The sequence below is a fragment of the Suncus etruscus genome, chromosome 15 (genome assembly GCF_024139225.1).
Source record: "Suncus etruscus isolate mSunEtr1 chromosome 15, mSunEtr1.pri.cur, whole genome shotgun sequence".
NCBI lineage: Eukaryota > Metazoa > Chordata > Mammalia > Eulipotyphla > Soricidae > Suncus > Suncus etruscus.
This window is the reverse complement of record NC_064862.1, coordinates 6,075,438-6,098,227: the sequence shown is the minus strand read 5'-3', so window position 1 is coordinate 6,098,227 and position 22,790 is coordinate 6,075,438. Positions and strand designations below refer to the sequence as shown.

General features: G+C 42.4%; 1 protein-coding gene across 1 annotated transcript; it reads right to left on the bottom strand.

Annotated features, from left to right (window-relative positions):
* Window positions 1–10,933: 10,933 nt before the first annotated feature.
* Window positions 10,934–22,369, bottom strand: TNFAIP3 (TNF alpha induced protein 3). Its single transcript, XM_049788039.1, is given in 18 exon segments — window positions 10,934–11,181; window positions 11,183–11,293; window positions 11,295–11,362; window positions 11,365–11,404; window positions 12,442–12,549; window positions 12,551–12,621; window positions 13,211–13,223; window positions 13,225–13,255; window positions 13,257–13,474; window positions 13,477–13,557; window positions 13,560–14,112; window positions 15,266–15,357; window positions 15,359–15,462; window positions 16,460–16,565; window positions 16,567–16,634; window positions 16,782–16,929; window positions 17,552–17,742; window positions 22,057–22,369. Coding segments are annotated over 18 exon segments (2,361 nt in total). The 5' UTR covers window positions 22,352–22,369; the 3' UTR covers window positions 10,934–11,118.
* Window positions 22,370–22,790: the final 421 nt, after the last annotated feature.

Below are 22,790 nucleotides of genomic sequence, written 5' to 3'. Positions count from 1 at the left end.
AGAAGAGAACAGTTGCTGTTAGAATGCGGGGGCGATGTTCCCTAAGATATTTTTAAACCATTTCATGAACACTTTACGGATGAGGAACCCGAGACTCAGAGATATGAGGCAACTTGCTCAATCAAGTCTGAATAACTAGCAGCCCCTGGAACTGAGAACTGTGCTTAAATGTAAAATATTTTTCAAAATATTTCTTTTGTCCAATGATATCTAGGAGAATGAAGACTAGAAGGTAGGTACTCCGTGTAATGCAGGTGAAGGGATAAAAGTGGGCTTAGGGGAGTGGAAGGCCAAAATAACCTCTAGGAAGACCCCCAGAAAAAAGGGTGAAAAGGTAGAGAAATGAAAGGTTGTTCTCCATTATGTTCAAAGAACATAATAGAAAAATGGCAACATGTCTTAATTAATTTAGTTTTTATTTCTTATTGTTGCTGCTGTATGCTTTGCAAACTCAGGTTATATCTGAGGGTTTAAAACTACTTGAGGATTTAGGGTCCTATCACTCACACATGGAAAAATCCATGTTAGCTTGGAATTGGCCTTTGGTTTATATGGATTTTGCAAAAGGTATTCAGCATAGTGTAGTGGTTATCACATGCAGCACACATAGAATGTTGAATCCAGGAATGTGCAACCAGTAGAGTGAAAGAATTCCACATGATAGTAAACCTGTTATTCAAGTAAACCCATGCTATTCAAGAGTCTGCTATATGTTGATAAGGTAATAAACAAATAAATTAAAAGGAAATTAGTAGGGCGGAAGAAAGTACAACAGGTAGGGCACTTGCATTGCATGCAGCTCATACTGGTTCTATTCCTGAAATTCCATATAGTCCACCAAGTCTGCCTGGAGTGATTTCTGAATATAGAGTCAGGAGTAACCCCTGAGCACTGCTGGGTGTGAACCAACCCCCCAAAAGTATATGTATAATAATAGTATATGCTCAAAATCTTTTTTACTGTTATGAAAGTGGAGTCCACTGTTTACAGAAGGTCTTCTCAACCAGGGTTTAGAGCAGTTGAATCTACCCAGGCTCCTGCCCTACCACATGCGCTGGATTCCTGACCCAAGGTGGTTATGGGCATGGGTATTCTGCAGGTGTTAATGGTATGCTGATGGGAACCCTTGGTTAAGAGTCATTGTGTTATGCATGCTTTGCATGCAGAAGGCCCTGGTTAAATCTATAGCACTTCATCCCAGTCCCATAAGTGACACTGGGAGCTCCCCTGAATACTAAACAGGGAGTAGCCCCTGTGTCCATGGGTCTAAAACCAACCCAGAGTAATTAACTATTAATAAACAACAATGACAAAAATAATAATAGCTTTAGAGCAGTGGGGCTCTTAAAGACAGAATCTGAACCTATGGAATCCTTGAGACTAGTCAGTTCTTCCACAAGGTCAAATGATAAAAACACACAAGGATGTTTTTGTTCTCAGTCCCTCATGAGTAGTTTCCCAGAAGATCCATGACATGTAATAAAGTAACTGTTCTGAGAAGTAATAGAAGTAATAGAACATTTGCTTGTATATTTTGTGCTTTAATATACTTTTAGTATTAAGTTAAAAAATGGTCAATAAAATTATATTATATAAAATACCAAAGGAATTTTAAAACAATGAGATAAATAAGTGAGTAATATGTATGTACAAGCATATACATAAATGTATATATAATAATTTGAGGCCACACCTGCTGGTGCTCAATGCTTACTTACGCCTGGCTCTGTGTTCCTGGTGGGTTCAAGGCACTACACAGGTGCTGAGGATCGAACTCAGGTAGTTAACATGAAAGACATTCTTCTTTCCTTTTGTACTATCTCTTTGGCCCTGAGTGAACAATATTTTTAATATGATCTTTACTAATGGTTAAAACACATTTTTCTCTCAATTAAAAAACACAATTAACAAATATGCTAAGTTATTTTTAAAAACCATTGCCTAGCACTTTACGATAAAATTGAGGTCTGTTCTAAGTTCACATTATTGGGATCTTTGATGTTCATGATTGTTAGAGTTGAAAAAAGGCCTACAGAAAACAGAAAAAAGTAGATGTATAAAAAAATCATTGGGGGCCCGGAGAGATAGCACAGCGGCGTTTGCCTTGCAAGCAGCCGATCCAGGACCAAAGGTGGTTGGTTCGAATCCCGGTGTCCCATATGGTCCCCTGTGCCTGCCAGGAGCTATTTCTGAGCAGATAGCCAGGAGTAACCCCTGAGCAACACCGGGTGTGACCCAAAAACAAAAACAAAAACAAAAAAATCATTGACTGTGTTCCTTATTCATGTTTAAAATAATTCATTTCAAGCTATCAATATGTGAATGAATCAATATGTGAAGCTCAGCAAGCATATACTAATCTTCGGTGTTAATTGGTTGGGAATGTGTAGAGGATGTTGGTATTTCTACTATCTGGATTCAATTCCTCTCCTCAAAAACCACTTTATTTGGATACTTTTTATTATATTTTTTGGGTCATAGTTGGCAGAGCTCAGGGGCCACTCCTGGTGTTCAGGAAGTCAGCAGCTTGCAAGGTAGGAGTGTTATTCCCTGTATTATCTTTTTAGTCATGGATTCTCTGTGTGTGTTGTGTGCATGTGTGTGTGTTTGAGGCACATCAAGTGCTATTCAGGGCTTAGTCCTGGGCTTTTAATCAAGGATCATTCCTAGTAGTATTTAGGGATCCATGCATGGTGCCAATTCTCGTGTACTCTCTAACATTCTCCTCCATACTATTTAAAGTTAGAAAATTTTATTTGTAGGGTTAAGTCTTCAGATAAGTGAATTTATAAGTTTCACAGCAACATTGACTTTGGCAATAACTTCCCATAACAAGGATAAAGAAAATAGAATGTATCTAAATATGCAGGAAGGTAATGAATGAGTTAACTCCACTATTGCCCCTTTTAGTTAGGCAACTGACAGTTACTTCAAGATTGCTTAGGTACAGTGACTTCTACATTTAACAAAAGGAGAATATCAATGTTAATTTATGCCAAATATTAGGTAAGTGGAAGCAGTAGTTTCCTGTTTAATTTCCTACAGCTCTTAGTGGAATGCAATAAGATTTGGGAACAGTAGAAAACCACCATTTTATTTGGAGGAAAAATCTGACGAGGTCTATATTTCACCCATGTAGATAACTAGCAAGAGAGACAAAGCAAAAGGTAAAGAAAGAGCTAGGGACAAAGCTAGACAGTGGAAGAATGGCTTTGACCAGGAAGTTAATAATGCCCTTCTATGAAGTTGGAAAGAAGGGGTCATAAATAAAATATATGTTCAATTTTGGATGCTATGACTTTCCACTCTTGGGTGGTAACAGAGCAACATTCTATAGCTTTGAAAGAGAAAATCTAAACAAGTAGAAAGGAAACCTGTTCCTTACAAGTGCTATTTTTAAGTTTTCTGTCATTTTAGAAAGTGATCAGTTTCTCTAAAGTCATTAAAGTGGTCCCACTTTAGAAAAACAATGTCCACACCATGACACAAATTTCTGCCCCAACCCTCAACCATTCATTAGTGCCCTGTGCTAATTGGTTCCTCACTATTCTCCCTGCCCACTCTGCTTCCTTGTCTATGTTCCAGTCTTCTGAGTCAGATTTAATTCGATAATTATAAGTTACTTCCTACTTTAGAAATCATGATGACTTATAGTCAAATGCTTATGTTCATCATGCTGAGTATAAAATTGCAATTTTTCATGCTTGCTGGGAGATGGGAGGAAGAATAGGCATCTGGGCACGTGGTCATCTAGTTCATATAGGATGGAATGGATGGAATGCAGTGGCCACATACATATGCACACACCAGTGGTCACTGATTCATACAGAATGGAATAGAATGGCACTCATACATACAAACACACACCAATGGCCATTAATTCATATAGGATGGCACAGAATAATTAACTGAATGGCTCTAAAAATTAATAGTGTGAAAAATAAAGGAATAAAATTCTTGAGAAATATCAACTTGAATCAAAACAACAGAACTGTCTGAGCTCTACCATCAACAGTATCTCTCTATGTCTCTTTGCTTTCTTGTTTGTTCTTTCTTTGTTTTGTTTTTTTGGGCCACAGCTGGTGATTCTGAGGGATTACTCCTGACGCTGCACTCAGGAATTACTTCTGGCAATGCTAGGCGAACCATATGGGATGCTGGGGCTTGAATCCAGTTTGGCCGCATGCAAGGCAAGTCCCCTACTCTCTCAGGTCCATATTCTTTTAAGCTCATATTCTTTCCTGAATATGTATCCTTTTCCTTTTTTTTTTTTTTTTTTTTACTCTGCTCACCTTTTTCTCAGTAGGTTTTGTTCAATAAAAGCTATCTTGCGTAGAAGCTTCCACCAACAGCCATAATCTACTCTGCAGGAAAGCTGCCCAGCTCTTCCACCAAGCATCGAAAGAAAATAATGGCTTTCAATACTTCCCAGGTAGTCTGGTCCAGGCTGATATCTCTGCAGCATTCTCACAAGGGTTGGGGGTAGATTGTACTTTTTGCATGAACCAAAGCAGCCCAGTGCCACACCCTACACCCTCTGACAGAAACTTTGCAACTTAACCTTATCTGCCAAAGATGCCAAGCAACCACATTTGTTCTAGTCTATAAATCTAGACACTTACAATTTTATATAGTAGTGTCAGCTCAGTAGTATCTCAGGAAATCTAATAGGAAACTTATGTACTTATCTACTCAGCTTTGTAAGCCTAAATAGTAACACAGAAGGCTTAACTAACACACATCACAGTCCAGTAAGTCCTTAGACACTGACTTTAGTAATATGATGGAGAGACATAAATATTTCTAATTGTCCTTTGTTGATCCAAATTTTGATCATTTCGTTTGCCTTTGTGTTGTAATGAACAATATGAAGTAAATTTGTAAATTTGTTTGTGCCAACATAGGCTATGGTGGTGGGTTGGAAATTTGGGGCATTAGTGAAGGGAGAGTCACACTGGTGGTGGGATTAGTGTTGGAACATGTAGTGTCTGAAACGACAGTATTATGAACTACTTAGAAATCACAAGTGTTATAATAAAAAATTAAAAAAAGATCATACTTCATACACACAAAAGCAATAGGACCTTGTAGAGTGACAATAAACTTAACTATTTAGAACTGGCTGACATTAAAGTTATCTAATGAGGCAAAGTATTATGGCTCTATAAAGTACATTTTCTTACTAATTTAGAAATGTATATCGAAAATTTTGTGGATGTGAAGTGTATATCTTAAATTCACATGTATGTCTAAAATTAGCCTTTAAATAACCCAGGAGTGTGTGGTGGGTAGAGGGGAGTATAAAAGAAAGAAATTTGGCAAAACAATGGCAGTTATTAAAATTGGATGATCAATATTTTGGGGTTCATTGTGCTATCGATCTAAAAAGTTATTTTTAAAAAATTTAGTTCCTCCCTCCCTTCTCTCTGTTCTTGTGTTGCACTCACACCCTTAGTTGTGGTGCTTGCTAGGATGTACACTTTAGTTGTGGTATTCACACACTCATTTCTGTTCCAGAGATCACAAGCAGCTGTGCAGCCTAGATTGCTCTTGATGTTCTAAATGCCACTGGGGATTAAACTCAAGGCAGACACTCTACCATTGACTTTTGTCTCCAGGTACTCTGCTTTCTAGTAGGCTAAAAATATTTGAAATTTTTGGGGGAGAGAAAGAGAGAAAATAAAAATTGAGGGGCCAGAGCAGTGGTGTCTGCCTTGTGCGTGCTAGCCTAGGACAAACCGAGGTTCGGTCCCCAGGTGTCCCAGATGGTCTCCCAAGCCAGGAGTGATTTCTGAGCACATAGCCAGGAGTAACCCCTGAGCGTCACTGGGTGTGGTCCAAAAAAACAAAAAATAAATAAATAAAAAGGAAAAAATGATTGAAAAATTTTAAGTGTAATTTTCTAAAATCCAGAAAATTAGCAGGATCTCCTAAGATGATCAAAATGATCAATAAGTATGGGGCTGGACTAGGGGGGATGTGGGGCTTGGGTGACCCCAGCACCCCTCTACCGCCTTGCTCTAGATCTCCAGGGCTTCCCCTGGGCCACATGCCTGGGCAAGCCAGAGAGGGGGTCCCTTGGAGGAGCTTGACTTGGAGGAGCTAGGCTTAACTTGTGGGTGCTGAGAGTTGCTTGGTTGCACTAAAGCAGTCACTGGTAATTTCTTACCAGTCTATATGTTCAAAATGCTCAAGATACATTAATAGTACTCCCTATCCTTGAATTATGTTTTTGTGTATTCAGAATGTCCATTTTGTATTCTGCCCTTTGGCACACCCCTACAAAAGCTCATTTTTCTCTTTAACTCTCTCACCTCCTACCATCTTTACTCCACATTTACCCTTTTTTTTTTGTTTGTTTGTTTTTGGGCCACACCCGGTGACGCTCAGGGGTTACTCCTGGCTATGCACTCAGAAGTTGCTCCTGGCTTGGGGGACCATATGGGAAACCGGGGGATCGAACCGCGGTCCGTCCAAGGCTAGCGCAGGCAAGGCAGGCGCACCTTACCTTTAGTGCCACCGCCCGGCCCCAACACATTTACCCTTTTTAACTTCAGTACTGCAGTTCTAAGTCATAGACCAAAGTGGTGCACTGGAGTTAACACCCCCACACACACAACTATTTCAAAAGGCATAAAATGAACACGTTTTTCTTTTCAAACACACATTTTTTTGTCTGTTTTCTATGACAGCTATAGTTCTTGCTGAATATTTTCTTATACAGTGATGATTTTCCCCATTTTTTTAATCTTCTCTTTGTGAACTGTTCAATAGGGAATTTGGTGAAAGAGTCCCTCAGTTTAATTCTTATGTTTGAACCAAGTCACAAGTATTTTTGGATGTGTTCTTATGCCTCCATATACACCGATAACACCATGTGGCTTTATTTCTTGTTTGCATAGGCACATTAAAACGGGAAAATACTATATATACAAATAAGTTCTTATCTAATAGAGATGGGAACACACAACTCTTGTAGTGCAATGGGACCTTACATCCTGAACATTCACATAATGACCTGGCACAGGCCTCAGAAGAATGGGCATTCTCCATTCACCCCTGATATAGGGAAGCCATCTACGAAACATCCAAGGTTGTCTATAACATCACCTGAAAGCAATCCTCTACCAGGGAAGACCCTACCGCTGCTCTGACATCGACCTACTCATAAGAGAACACTGAGAAGACTTAACAACAACAACCTTCTTACTGGACAGGCCTTTCTGCATTGCCCTTTAAATGAGAGGATGCTCCACACCAGCCTGACTTTAATGTAGGATATGCAGATTCCAGGATCATTAATACAGGAACCTGATGCCAACAATAGAGACTGCGTGAAAAATAAAACTGTATTGGCACTACAGACAATGACCTGGATTGTACTAGTTTGCCTGGAGCCTAGTGTTGGTCTTATGCCAGGAAACTTCAGGGGTAGGGTCTCCTTGTATTTAGGCCAAGGCTTTTCCTTTCCATGTCCCCCTATTTTGGTGGGCCTATGCAAACAATATTTGCCACTCTAACACCCGTTTTTACTGTGCTCCTTTGACTCTGAACCTAAAAAAAAGACCACTTAAACTTTTGATGTTAACTTAAAACTAATATGCATGTGCATGAAAATGTAAAAAAAAAATATTCTGCCTTCAATGTTTAAGGAGTCACATAAATTTCATGGCCTTATATTGCTTTGTGTACTGCCACGAAAAGTCATAATGTACTACAATCTGGGGACTTGTGGACAAAGTAATTGTACATGGGTTCTGTTTTATTTTTCTTAAAGTTCTTTGACTGTAAGTTCAAAATTTAGGCATCAGCAAGGGGATTTCTCCTGAGAACTCTGTTTATGGGTGATTGTCCTTCCACTGTAACTTTACCTTGTCCTCTTTCTTTGCATCATTGTTCTCATAATTAAAAATAAAAATTAAAATAAAAGTATGAGGCTGGAGAGATAGCATGAAGTTAAGGCATTTGCCTTGCATGCAGAAGGTCAGTGGTTCAAGTCCCGGCATCCCATATGGTCCCCGAGCCTGCCAGGAGTGATTTCTGAGCATAGAGCCAGGAGAAACCCCTGAGCACTGCCGGGTGTGACCCCCAAACCAAAAAAATAAAAATAAAAAATGATCAATAAGTAAACTTGAGTGGTGGTGCGGAGTGGTAAGGCCTTGCCACCACTAGCCTAGGACAAAGCTAGGTTCAATCCCCAGGTGTCCCATATGGTCCCCCAAGCCAGGAGCGATTTCTGAGCACATAGCCAGGAGTAACCACTGAATGTCACTGAGGTGGCCCCCAAAAAACAAACAAAAAAGTAAACTTGCATAGCACACTGAATATAACAATAAACTCTGATGTAAGTGAAGCAAAACCTAAAAGTATGTAATGCTATAATACAATGCTATTATAATTAAACAGATTTAAAAGAAAGGAAATAATTCTGGAGAACGTAAAACAATAATTTTGGATGCCACATAGTCCTTAACAGCCAGCTCTCCTGCGGGCATTTGTATTGGGTGGAAAATATATCACTGGGTGCCAGGGCAGTGGTGCTGTCATTCTTCATGGCCATCACAGCTACTATCATGAAGGTCTATTTCGACTTCTCTTGCTGCTCTTTCTGTTTCTCCTTTCTCCTTATCATTTGCCCTTTCCCCATTTTCTCAAGGCTTAGGGTAGCACAGAGACTCCTCATCTCTGGGAACCGGGATGATGTGTCTGCCATCAAGGCCCAAATGTTTCATCCTAACTCCAGACTCCTGGACCTGATGCCATTGTAATTTTTTCAAATTATCCTTACTACCCATGGGTGACAGAGAGACAGAGAACTATCCACTTTCCAGATATACAGTAAAATAAAGTTGTTTGGGAATCACAGGAGTTTTGCTTGTTTTTATTTTATTTAGGAACTACACACAGTGGTGCTCAGGGTTTACTTCTAGTTCTGTGCTCAGGGAGGCATACGGAGGTGCTGGAGATCCAACCAGCTCGGGCTGACAGCATGCAGAACAAGAGACACTTTGCTGTGCTACCTCTTGGTCCTGGGAATCGAAGTCTCGCAGGCATCTTCCTCTACTCACTTAAAACAGAAACATCAATATTTGTTCTGAAATAATTTATTTTCTTAACTTGGTTTTTGTGAAAAGTGATACTTATGGAGGAAAATGTAAAGCAATCTAACAAAGTAAACTATTAGGGAGAACTACATGTGCAAATTTCAAATATTTCTATAATAAGTATAAATAATTCCTTTTTCACATTAACAATAAAAATATCAAAATGCACAAAATAGTCAAAAGCCAAGCTTTAAAAGAAATAGATAAAAACACTGAAGTTTATTTGAACTCTTTAGAAGGAAATGCAAGCTCTGCAGCAGAAACATGGTGCCCTGGGTAGAGACATGACACATTGAGGCAATGAATCAGAGATTGCAAATATTTTCAGCCCAGAATCTTGAGGCCTAACTCCTGAAAGAAAGAAAGAAAGAAAGAAAGAAAGAAAGAAGAAAGAAAGAAAGAAAAAGAAGAAAGAAGAAAGAAAGAAAGAAAGAAGAAAGAAAGAAAGAAAGAAAGAAAGAAAGAAAGAAAAGAAGAACAGAAAGAAGAAAGAAAGAAGAAAGAAAGAAAGAAAGAAAGAAAGAAAAAGAAGAAAGAAAGAAAGAAAAAAGATGACAGTCACACAAAACACAGACAGAAATCACAGGCCAAGGATTGAAAGAACTTTTCTCAGACTCAGGGGGAACAGGTTTGTGCTGGTCCTAATGTTGAAGGTGTCACCAGATTCAGCATTAGACCAGCAAATAAAACCATCATGAAAAGTCACTGCTTTCCCCTTGACCTTCTCCAATTTTAACCCTGCTCCTTTTGAATCTTATCTGGAAGGAAGTAGGGCTCTCGGAGGCAAAGGCACATGTCAGAGAACAGTTTCTGATGGACGCACTAGGATGTCTTAGGTCCCTTTCACGGAGCAGAATGAGGCTTTTGCTGTCTGAAGCAATTCCTTCTTTCCTGGGGAAGGAGATGAGTGGTTCTAAGGGGCCCAACTTCCCCAGGTGCCAGCAGGAACATGCCTGGTTCTCCCGACATCCTCCAAAGCCAATGTCAGTTCAAGAAGGCACTACAGTACTTTCCCCAGAGCAGAAGAAACATCTTCATTTAAATAAGTTTGCAATAAAATAAATAAAGTAAATCACAGATACAACCAGGGTGTTCCCTTTAACAGGGCAGCTGGTTTGAAGTCCATGTGAGCTATGAATACAGGTGTCGCCCCAACAACAACAACAACAACCAGAAAAATAAGGTTATCATTATTCAGTCTTTCTTACTTACCTCTAGGGCAGCATTTCTTACATGATAAAAAGGATTCCCTCATAATATAGGGCATATTCTAATGTACACACAACTTACACAAAACTCGGTTCAAGCTAACCTCCTTTCAGGAAGTAAAAAGACAGTGACAACCCAAAGAGTAATACCTCTCCCCACTCAAATAATCTGGTTTTTGAAAAGGTGCATATTGTAAAAAAGCAGCTTGTCGACTTTGTGAATGAAGTCAGTCCCAGCAGCCTCAGAATCACAGTCTGTGGATGGTTGTTTCTGCCACACCAAAAGGAACTGGGCAGGCAGGAAAACCATTAAACTACTGACACTCTGACTATGTCCATTTTTTCCTGAGCTTCCAAGCTTCTGCAAAGGATCTGTGACTGTGAGGTGTCAATGCCACCTCTATGGGAAAGGCTGCAGGTGGCCAGCAGCAAGGGCTTAGGATTTTTTAGCCCACCAGACTGCATCGTTTTTCCCTTTTCTTGCAAGAGAATGAAGCAGTATCTTGGTACGCCATGCAGCCCTTATTTTCCAGGCTTTCTGTCTGTGAGGTTAGGAGTAACCCCAGGAATGGATACAGTTATTCTATGCCCCGGCTTCCGACTTCGCTCCCACAGCATCTCAGAGCAAGCTACCAGATTCAAGGTCCTGCTGGAGAGATGAACTTTTCCTTCTCTGTGCAAAGATGCCTGGAGCCAACTGAGGCAGGGCCGCTCCTCTGGCGGCAGCAGAGCATTGGGAGCCTAGCACCATATTGGTGAAGAGCAGGAGGCCCCTTTGAACAGCGGCTGGCCCCCACAGAGTCCCCTTAGCCATACATTTGCTTGAACTGAAAGCACTCATTGCAGTAGCCACTACACTTGGCGTTGCCCAAAGTGATCACAGGCTGGAGCCCGACAGCGCTGTTTGGGGGGCTCTTCTGGACGCTTCAGCATGATGAGTCCTGGGCTGACCCGCGAGGGCCCAAGGTGCTGACACTCCATGCCAAAGTTCCTCGCTGCGGCAGGCCAGCATATTCTTGCAGGAGGCCCGGGCACACTTGGGCCGGGAGCATTTTGTGCCGTTCGAGACGCTTCTCTGCGCTGCCTGGATCTCTGAGTAGAAAAGTAGACAGACAAGTGTCATTTGCTATGTCCTCAGGGAAAAATACAGTGTGAACTGATTATTGCATTCTGACAAAACAGATTCCCACAAAAAGCTTTGCGGGGTCCTCGAGCTGCTGCCATAGCAAGAGAAGGGGAAATCAATCCAGGTCTCTGGTTCTCTAAATCACTTTCTCTCCTGCCCCCAAGAAAAGCCATCAGGAAGAGACAAAAAGGAGCACACTGTCCATGTGTCCTAGCAACCTAACCCAAGCAGCCATCTGGTTCTACTCTCATTTTCACTTAGAAAGAAGCTGCCCTTGGCTAAAACAGATACCCCTACCAGCTAGTAAAATTCTAAAGAGAAGCATTTCTAGCCAGAGTTTGCTGTGTTTTTTCTGTGCTATGAAGATGCTCTCTCTGCCTGTCTCAACAATACTGGCTTATTTAAGGACATCTGGGCTTCTTTCAAGAAGATGGTTCAAAGAACTAGTATAGGGGCCAGAAGCAATACCATAGCAGTAGGGCGTTTGTCTTGCACGCAGCTGACCCAGGGCAGGCCTGGGTTCAATCACCAGCATTCCATATGGTCCCCCTGAGGCAGGAGCCAATTTCTGAGCACAAAGCTAGGAGTAACCCCTGAGCGCCACTGGGTGGACCCTCAAACAAAACAAAACAAAAAACCAAAGAGCTAGTCTAAATGTTTTGCATATGGGATGCTCAGGCTCCATCCCCATCACTGCAGGGTCCCCTGAGCGTCAGTGGGTGTGGCCTCAAAGCAAAAACCAAAAGGAGTCTGTGGAGCCCTTAAGACTCTCATGCTCAAGAAGTCTGAGTCTATGTCTGATCGTAAAGAAATTCAAAGGACCCTTGACCTATGCGAATGGAAGATAACTGCTGTACCTTCAACCTGGGACCCCCCTTTCTTTTCCCTCTCAGGTTCTCCCCTGGGTCTGAGCAGAGCAGAGAATTGGTGTATCTCCTTTGAGAAAAAAAAGGGCTTCAGCCAGGCCTGCCAATAGAGTAGAAAGTCTCACAAAATGGCTCACCAGCTGGTCTTCAGTTCTTTTGGCCTCATGAAATCGCTGACTCTGGGCTTCAATGAAACACTTCTGGCAGTATCCTTCAAACACGGTGCTTCCAACTGTGCCACATTCCCCTCCCCAGGCAGGGGACTGTGTTCTGGAACTAGAAGTAGCAGCACTTTTTTCCGGAGGGAGCAATGAAATCTGTGAGAGGAAGGAAACGTCCATCAGTCAGTTCTCACAGATGCATTCCCCGTCGACAGACACTAGCATGAGAGGACAATGCACTTCATGCACTGATCAAAGCTAGTCCTTAACAGTACGAGAGAGCAAGCAGCCTTTCATCAATCCAGCACAACCCTAAGGACAGTATGGCTATTAGGAAAACACTTTCAATTTCGACACACTCTTACTCTGAACAGGCTGCCTATGTTACTTCCATATAGCCTCTGAGCAAAGAAGGCATTTACTGCCTGCCCTTTTGAACTGGAGATCCCTCAAAAACACTGATGTTTTCTTACATCAGTACAAGATTTCTTTTTCTCCAGCTACTGTTCGCACAATTGTGGAGACTTCACGAGAAGACCTGATTTGAACCGAGTTTTATACATGCCAGGTACTTATGTATATGACCTCATGAAGAGAAATACTGTGAACTCTCTGTGCAAGCCACAATCTCCTGCCTGCCCAGAGAAGACTCAGGGCTGGTAGTTCAGGAACAAAGTCCCCCTTTGAGACAGCACTTTTGGAATAGGGCCCAGTTCAACAGTCACAGATCACCCATTTCACTCACGTTTATTTTCCTTGGTACTCGAAGAAACACAGTGTGCAAAAGCCTGTTTTCCGGAGTCCCAAAGTACATGCAGCCGGCTTTTCTGCACTTGCTCGTCCCTGTCCTGTCCCCTGGAGTCCGGGTGGCTGGAGCGAGGCAGCCCGAGGAGGCTTCGTGCCCAGCTCTGTGGCAAGAATGTGGGGAGAGACTCTGGATGAGCTGTGAAGGGTCTGACTTGGACCGCTGATGGCAAGAAGGAGGGAGTGCTACAGCTGAGCTGGAGGATGGGCTCTGCCTTAGTCCCTTTTGAAGCAAGTACTGCAGATCCCATTAAACGTTCCTGGTGCATCCTGAAGGCAGGCTTGGCATACTTACCAGGGTCCAGGTGCCTGGTGGTATCGGGAGGGCGGCTGGCGCTGAGTTGCCGGGAATTGTGGCAGCGCTCACAGAATCCATTATGTAGCATGTTCAGGGTGAAAGGGCAGCCAGGACTCCTGCACTTCATAGCTGTGGTCTCGCTGAACAGAAACAAGCTGGGTGCTGTGGGCGGGGCTGATCGAGGACCCCCAGCTGGCTCCTCTGGACTCCAGGCGAGGACCTCACCCCGAGAAGCCCCAAGAACCATGCCTGGGGTAGCCTCGGGGCCTGGCTTGGGATTCCCCTTTGTGGATTTGTTTTGGTTCTTGAGTTGCCTTTCCGAGCACTCATGGCAGAAAGGGTGGGTGTTGACAGACATGAAGAAAGGACAGTTGGGTGTCTCACACTTTATGTCCATGAGAGAAAGCTGGGGAATGGAAGGTTCAAGAGGGTTGGGAGCCTGGGTGTCTCTTCGTTCCTGTTCATGGTTCTCCTGCCACTTCTTGTACTCATGCTGAACAAGTTCAAAGTAGTCATCAACCAGGTTGATTTCTTTGTAAGTTGGCCTCATCCCAACCTGAAATCCAAAAAGACAAACTGTTAAGACTTCATGCATAGACATACATTCATAAATACATACATAATTTTATATCAGCTGCTCTTATAGTAAATTTTAAAATTTTTACTGGATGATGGCAAACACTTTATAGCCAGCCACCAGAAGGCAGACCTTTCATAAAGTTCATGCCTCTCATAAAACAAAGTCCATGTATCTAACATATTTTATTATCAAATATGATTAAATTTAATCTTCTGATATGACTTTATTCTGTTGATCATCACAGTCTCATTGTTAATTCAGTACCATCCCGTATTATAAAGAATTCTAAACAACCAGGAACTATGGGGACTATCGCTATCTGTTCCAAATCTGCTGCAATCCTTGTAGAAGGCATTTTTACTTTTTAAATTCTCTGTGATCAAATTTCTAGTCAAACATTACAGCAGGTATTCACCTAGAGTATTCTTCCTTATAGCACATACTATTCTGAATGCTATGTCCTGTGTTTCACTGTTATGATTAAGTCTTGAGCTCTGGAAGAGTTATATTTATGGACAGTAACTAGAAGGCAGATCTAACTATAGGAGCTGTTGACTTGCTCTTAGCTGTCTATGACTTTTTCATCTTCCCTCCTCAGAATCTTATTTTTTTTGCTTCCAGGGGTGACCAAAATCCAGTGCATTTTAAGCTCCATAAAAGAGCCACTTTGTGAATGTTAAAGCAAGAGTTTAAGATTCGGATTATTTGTCCTGACATATATAACCCCCTTTCATGTGGTAAAATCACGTGGCCATGACATACACACCTTTGAGATTATTAACATTATGTGTGTGCCTGCCATATCCATCCTTACCAAAAAGCCAATATACTATTAGGAAAAGTATGAAAAAAGAATAAAAATCAAGACCCACAATTTTTGATATAAAACATGCATTGAAAAAGCCACAATTCTTTCAGCATCCAGAGAACCATCTTTTATGGTAGATTACTGTTGCCATTTGAAATCAAAGTTAGTAAGGCCTGAAAAGAACTGTCTGAATTCAGGCACAGCATTATGTTTGTTACTAGAAACCAGATTTGCAACTTTTGCTGGTGGGGTGAAAACAGGGGAAGGGTCTGCCACTAAACTGGTCAAGGAAGACACAGACTTGAGCTACAACCCTGCTTACTTTGCAGGCATTAATCAAAATGCGTTGGTGCCGTGGTCCCAACCTTGTACCGGGATTTCTATCATTGTCAAGTACTCTTTTCAGCAGCTTCTCCTTCATCTCGTTTTCAGGATCCGTCAAAAAGTGAATTTTTAAATCCTCAAACCCGTCCTCGGTCCTCTGTTAACAGTGAATGGCTCTGATTTCTGAGGGAGAAAATGGCACATAAGCAACAAAACTGCTCTAACAGAAGAGATCATGTGAAGTCATATACATAAAGATAAACCAAAAACACAGAAAGGAAGGAAGGTAGTTAAATTATAGGAAGCTATTATCTAACCATACACACAAACAGGATTTGGTTTGTGCTAAACCCTAACATTCATGGTTTCTAGGAAGCTTCCAGATCATTAAATAGCCTGGACACAATGGCTGCTGATGCTTAGCTTGGCAAGCTTCAGAATCCAATGAAACTGGCATGGAATACTGACAGTCACCATCAACTTTTGTGATATTCGGCAAGTGACTAAACTTTTCTGAGTCCCAACAGCCTCATCTATATTGATAGGGTTGCCAGTGCTTGCAGCCCATGAAGATGCTGTGAAGATGAAGTGAAATTCTGTATCTGAAGCAGTATCTATGACCCAAGAAGCTATTAGTACAACAGCTAACTTTATAGACGCTGATATGCTCACAGCTGGGAACATGTGGGCCTTAATGTGTCAGGAATTAATAATAATGGAAACTAAACCAGACTTTTGGTGGGGACCATGAGATAGTGTATATTCTATTACAATCTACCTGAAACTTAACAGGAGATATAAACCAATGATACCTCAAATGTTATTAATAAAAATAAATGTCTCATACTGACATTATAAAAATAGAATAGTCAGAGTAGTCTGTATCTCTAATAGTATATATATATATATATATATATATATATATATATATATACACACACACACACACATATGTTTCCTACTCACAACTAACACGATTAAAGTTTTTCCACACCATAAATTAAAGACAAGAAGGTATTACGATTATAGCTATTGCTTAATGTGGTAAGCAAAGGGCAGAATACAATAAAAGTATTTCACATAAAGACGCTACGTCCATAAAGAGCAAACCTGGACACACAATGCCTATATCGACAGCTAATAGGAGTGACAAATGTGAGTGGCTGTCCAGTTTTCTTACCAGGCCCGCTGTCCTTCAGAGTCACCAGGGGTACAAAGTGTTGGCTGTCGTAGCCAAGGAGGATGGGGTATCTGTAGCATTCCTGGGGCGGGGCCCAATGGAGGGGGCAAGTAAATCCCGCCCACTTTCAAAGGAGCGAAATTTGAACCCGACTCCAAACTTCTCAGCATTTTGTCTGTTTTAGAAAGAAGACAGAAAGAAAGTCTTCAGTGGACTGGCACTAACATCTGTTCGGATACGGTTCCTTGTAACTACGGCACTTGAAGTTTTTCCTAAGAGCTAAAGAACTCCAGCTGAACAGCACTGGATGGAACTGTCTCACCTGCAATGACAATGACCGGCCTTCTGAGAATGTTGCAAAGGACAAAGATGTGTATTTCCTCCAGGGAGTGGTACTGGAGTCCACCTCGGGCCCCTGGGGTGTCTGTGGCTGCCATTTTGACAAGGTTGTCCCATTCATCAGTCCAATTCTAAGGGAGAGTGGGAGGAAGGGAAAATAACTGAATACATTCTGCATTATAAAATAATGCTGACATCACTTTGTTATTATTAAGTTCTATAACTCAGTTTGCTTTTCCCCTCTTTTGAAATTCTCGTTCAAATGGTCCCCATCCCTCCCTGTTTTGCTTTCCTTCCATTGCTCATCTGCACTAGAAAGTGGAGGCAAACCATGTGAAAGGCTGCAGCATCTGCTTTCAGAAAAATCCCTGCAGGGCGAGGCGTGACCTTGTTGAAGCTTTTTATCCAAATGTGCACGGAAATCCCAGACTTGTGACTGAGACTGGGCAGGCACACATCTGAGCTGCAGTGCCTGGCTCAGGAAAGCATGCCAAAGCCATCAAATGGAAAAACACACAGACCACCAGGGAGGAGGCCAAATTTAGGGGCCTTTCTGCTCAAGATCTCTATCCCAACAGCCACCCAGCACGGACAAAAGCCTGGTGCTTTCCAGAGAGTGTGCTTGGCTTGGCCCAGTTCACACGACCTAGAAAATCACACGCTCCTTGAAAGCAGGGGCTGGTCACTGGTACCCCGCATGCATCCTCCCCACGCTCAGTATCCACAGAGGTCTCAGATGGGAATAGAACATACCCAAGTGTCATAGCAAAGTCCTGTCTCCACAAACTCCTGGGACTTCAGAGACTCCAGCTGCCAACGGAACTTGAAGTTACGTGTGTCTGTCTCCTTGAGTGTGCTGAAGAGAGCCTTCCTCAGGACCAAGTCGGTGTCCTGCACACCCCACATGTACTGAGAAACTGCATGCATCAGGCAGTTTCCATCACCTGAGAAGGAAGAAAGCAGATTGCAGCCATCTACATCTAGCCAGTGTCACGGTGTCCCCCAGTCCTCAATAAATCTGGGCCTACTAGCCTCCCATAGGGAACCCCGTGAAGACTCATGCATAACTTTTCACTAGGAAATAACAGCTTTAAGGGAACAAATCACTCTTTCTCGCCCTCAAGACAGACCCCTTCCTCTCCCTATCCTCTACTTCCAGATTTTTTTGTTTGTTTGTTTGTTTTGTTTTTTGGGCCACACCTGGTGGCTCTCAGGGGTTACTCCTAGCTCTGCACTCAGAAATCACTCCTGGCTTGGGGGACCATATGGGATGCAGGGGAATCAAATCAAGGTCAGTCCTAGGTCAGCCGTGTGCAAGGCAAAGGCCCTACCGCTGCACCACTCTAGTCCGTACTTCCAAAGTTTATTAAGTAACTAATGTCAAGGACATGACCCAGTTCCCCTGTTGGATGGAACTTTCCTACCTATTTATTTACCTACTTATTTCTCTGCGTGTCCCTTCCCCCAGAACTACACTCAGAACAGAAGGCAGGCCTGCTGGATTCACAGGATCCTAGATGTTTGGAGTTCTCATTCTGTCACTCTTACTTATTTTATTTTGGGGGAATTGAGGTATTTTCTTAAGGTTTACTTCTGCCTCTGAGTTCTCTGAGATCACTCCTGATAGGGTCTGGAGGACACTATGGGAATACTGGAGATCTCAAACGTGAGTTCCATACCAACTGACATTTCTCCAGCCCCCAATATCACTCTTAATTTTTAATAAATGGCAGCTACCGAGCAAAGGAACCAGACACTAGTAAGCAGGAGCCCAGACTCCAGGCCTGCTGGCTCTGCCCAGTATTGGTGATCTTTGGGGGGGAATTCCTTAACCTTACTGAGTATTTGCTTGCTCTGTGAAAGGAGGGCACTGGTTCAAATCTCAACAGCTCAGCCCTTTCTTGTTTTGTTTTGTTTTGTTTTTGGGCCACACCCGGTAACGCTCAGGGGTTACTCCTGGCTATGTGCTCAGAAGTCGCTCCTGGCTTGGGGGGCCATATGGGACACCGGGGGATCGAACCGCGGTCCGTCCAAGGCTAGCGCAGGCAAGGCAGGCACCTTACCTTTAGCGCCACCGCCCGGCCCATTTTTTTTTGTTTTGTTTTGTTTTGTTTTTGGGCCACACCCGAGCTCAGCCCTTTCTAACAGCCCTCCATAAGGTTGGCCAGGAAGCTGGTACCCAGGCTCCCTGATGTTAGCACAGAGCATGCAGGGTGTAGGCACAAAGCAGAAAGCTGCCTGGCTCTCTGTAAGAGGCAGGGACACTGTAATGACTCAGTGGTTAATGACTTGACCATTCCACTGAGAATTTCCTCTCCTGGTTGGTACAGTGGGACTGAGAGACAGTCCTACCCCCAGGCTAGACCAGCCAAGAACCCTCCCTCGCTCCTTAGCCATGCAGTTTTATTTCAGCATTGGAAAGTGCCTGATGTCTTCCTTGGAAAAGAAGTCGGTGTTTAACGTTGGCATGATATGAATTCCAAGCATTTAAAGAGAGCTCTATCTTTCCTTATTAGCTTATGTGGTGGGGGTTAAAAATCCATCGTGTGAGAGACTTGCTGTGCCCACATCCACCCAAATTCCAAACAATTCAGATTTGATGTTATGTGTTATTTTTGGTTTGGAGGCCACTCTCGGTGGTCTCAGGAGTTCCTCTTAGCCTGGTACTTAGAGGTCCCTCCTGGTGCTGTTCAGGGAAGCATGTGGAAACGTCCTTTAATTTATTTCCTCAGCCCTCGGGGTAAAAAAAAATAAATTAACTTCTCAATTTTCTGTAGCAAGAACATTGTTCCAAAGAAAGGTTAAATCATTTCCTTTGTTACTCTCTTTGGGGCAATAAAGTTACTTGAAATTTCCTCCAATTTTAATTATAGTTAATCTGCAACCAAACCAAACCAGAAATCCCTCACAAATATTTGCAAGCCACGATCGCTTCCATTTACACACTTAGAAAGACTAGCTAATTAAGTATTCAAACAAATGAATAAAAAAGATCCTTCAAGCCTCAGGTCTTGGCACAAGTGTGGCTGCGACTGCCTTCTGTTGAAATTTCCCCTTTGCAAAATCTAGAGCAAAGATAAGGCTTTTTTTTTTTTTCCTTCTTCTTCTTCTTGTTGTTGCGCTGACTTTCAGTTCTTTATTGAGATGCACTAGTACAAAATTCCCGAAGTAACATCTGGAATTCCCCAGTGCAAAGTTATTTGACTAGCAATTGAGCAACATTATTGTACTTTTTGTTCTGGTGTGTAGACATTTAAACTGCGAAGTGCACCCTGGACTTTCCCAGTGGGTGTGTCGAGGGTGAGCTGGAATGGGCTACTCATTATACAAGTGAAATCGCTGCAGCCAATAGACGCTGGGATTTTTCACATGAAGTTTCAATTTTAGGCATCTCCTCCCTTCCTCATTCACAGCAATCTCATATCCTCAAACACAAACTAGTGAAGTGCTCCCTCCCCAGACCACAGACTCTGAAGAACACTCCTAGAGGAAGGGGGAAGGTTTAAAAGAGTGTTCACAAAAAAAAAAAAAAAAAAGCCCAGCTTAGCTCTTCCCTGTGCAGCTGGCATTTCTTCCTTTTTCCAGCATTGTTAAAGACTTTTCTGGAAAGTGGGGGAAATAAAAGAATTCCGAGCCTCAATCCCTAGTTTTTCAGAAAATGCTGTAAGATGCACTTGTGTTTTCAGCTTCACTGGTTGTGTGCATCCTTCTTGTTTTAAGTACCTGTCTTCCCAGAATAAATGTTGACTATGTGCGTCCCATTCTTTTCCCCTTAAGGAAACAGAGCAAGTTAAACCTAAAGTGTCAGTTAATTCTGTTAATGATAATAAGGCTTTTCTCATTTCACAACCTTTCTAAGTGGGCAGAGTTTTCTTTTGTGCAGATACAAAATTCTGCTTCTAACTCTTCTAAGGTTAGATCCATCTCATTTTTTGGTAGTGAAACAGGAGAGAGTTAAAACCACAAACTGTCAGAAATATAAACCTCTCAATGATGACTTCACATAATTACCTACTTCTAGGCATTACTTGATTTATTGCCAAGAACAATATAAACACTAGCTACCCCCAGTTTGCTTTTTCCCATGTTTCTAAGAACCTATGCCTCAAAAATATAAGTAAGATATTGAGGTGATTTGCAAGACTCCCCTGAACCAAAATAAAACAAAACCCCCCCTCACATTCCTCAATTATCCTATTATACAAGTAAAAAATAGCCAAAGTTAATGTACTAATTAAATTTATTAAATTAAATCTTTTCAGTTCATTGTCAGCAAGTATTTACTATGCTTAGATGTACAATTTTCATTGAGAGGGTAGAGGATCTAAGATGTGCCTTTTTCTAGAACATAAATATATTATAATTTGGTCAAGGCATATGCTCCTTATAATAACCAGCTACAGCTATAAAAGCAGCGTTTTGAATCTGCATGAAATATTATGCTTGGATGTGTTTATGATGGACACACTATACTACCTTTGACTCAAAGGAAATAATTAAAACAAAACAAAACAAAACAGTCTAGCTTAAAACAGGAAACAGCTACTAGTGGGAAAACGTCACTGTCTGTAAAACGCACAGACAGACGCAGACAACAAGAAATATCAGTCTCAGGAATTCCTAAGAATAATAAAGCAGTGGTCAAACCACTGTGCAAAGAACTTTGATATACATCTCCCTATTACATCTCACAGGACCACAGGCAGCAGGACCTCAGACAATGGAGTCCCTTCATCATCAACCACCATTCACTTGTCAACCCACGAAATGCCATTGAATCAAGTGGAAGGCCATGGTGACAGGCATTTTCAAAGACAGTGGGAAAGAACACGAATACCAGTTTTCACGCTAGGCTTTCCCTCCGAACTTAAGCCTCTGACTATTTCCATTACTGGCCAAAGAAGGGTATTTTACAGATGATTCAAACTAACGAAGAACAAGACACAAAATTCACCTAAGAGCACAGATGGGTGTTAAGAATACATTCCCTGAGCCTCAATGTAGTCAGCCACTGACACATACAATCAGAAAATACCCTTTTAAAAGCAGTCACCGAGTGAGCTACCTCGGATGGTGCGACCCTGAAGGATGTTCTCTCCAAGGACCCCATGAGACCCGAATGTGGATTTGTACTATTACAAACCTTTGGCTGGAGACTCCGCCAGCATGGGCTCAAGCTATTCCAAATCACTGGCTGGAGACTTAGCCAGCATGTCGAGAACCACCCCCTTGGAGAAAAGGCAAAGTTCTGCTCTTACCATTGGTTTTCAGAGCGACCAGCTTCCTCACTTCCCTACACCAGTTGAGCTTCTTCTGGTTTTCCAGGGTAGCTTGGAGGCTCCGGTCGATGAGAGCTTTGTGGATGATCTCCCGGAACTGGGGACAAAACTGGCAAGTCCTGAACATTTCCAGGGTATATCGGTGCATGGATTTAAAATGATGAATGATTCCATTGGTCGGCTTAGAAATATCTTCTGGAGTTCTCTCTCTAATCTTCACAGCTTTCCTCATGTTGCTCAGATACAAAGCCTGGGGAAGGAGTTGTTCAGCCATGGTGCACTGCAATGCCTGAAGAGGAGGGGACACAAAAGCATTCCGTTAGACTGGCGCGACACCACCCCTAATATACCTGCCTGCAGGAAACCCCAGGGTTTGATCTTTTCATTACCCTAAACTGTAGGCAAGAGATCTTACTCACCTCTACTCCCAGGATACTAGCTGGCCCCACAGATTAACTCACACTGGACTGTTTTAAATTACATCACTTTTAAAGATCAGTCTAAACAAGAGAAAGAAGGCGGAGAGTGGGGACTGAGGAGGAGGGGGAATAACCCGCGCTCTCAGTACAGTTTGCCAGGGAGTTATGTCTGTCTGACAGTGAGAGGCCAGGTGCCTCCCAGCCCACTAATGCACCCACCTTCCTTTGAGGCCACTCGGGGTCAGCCACTGGCTTTTAGGGGTATGGGTTTACAGTGAGCATCAGGGTAGCCCT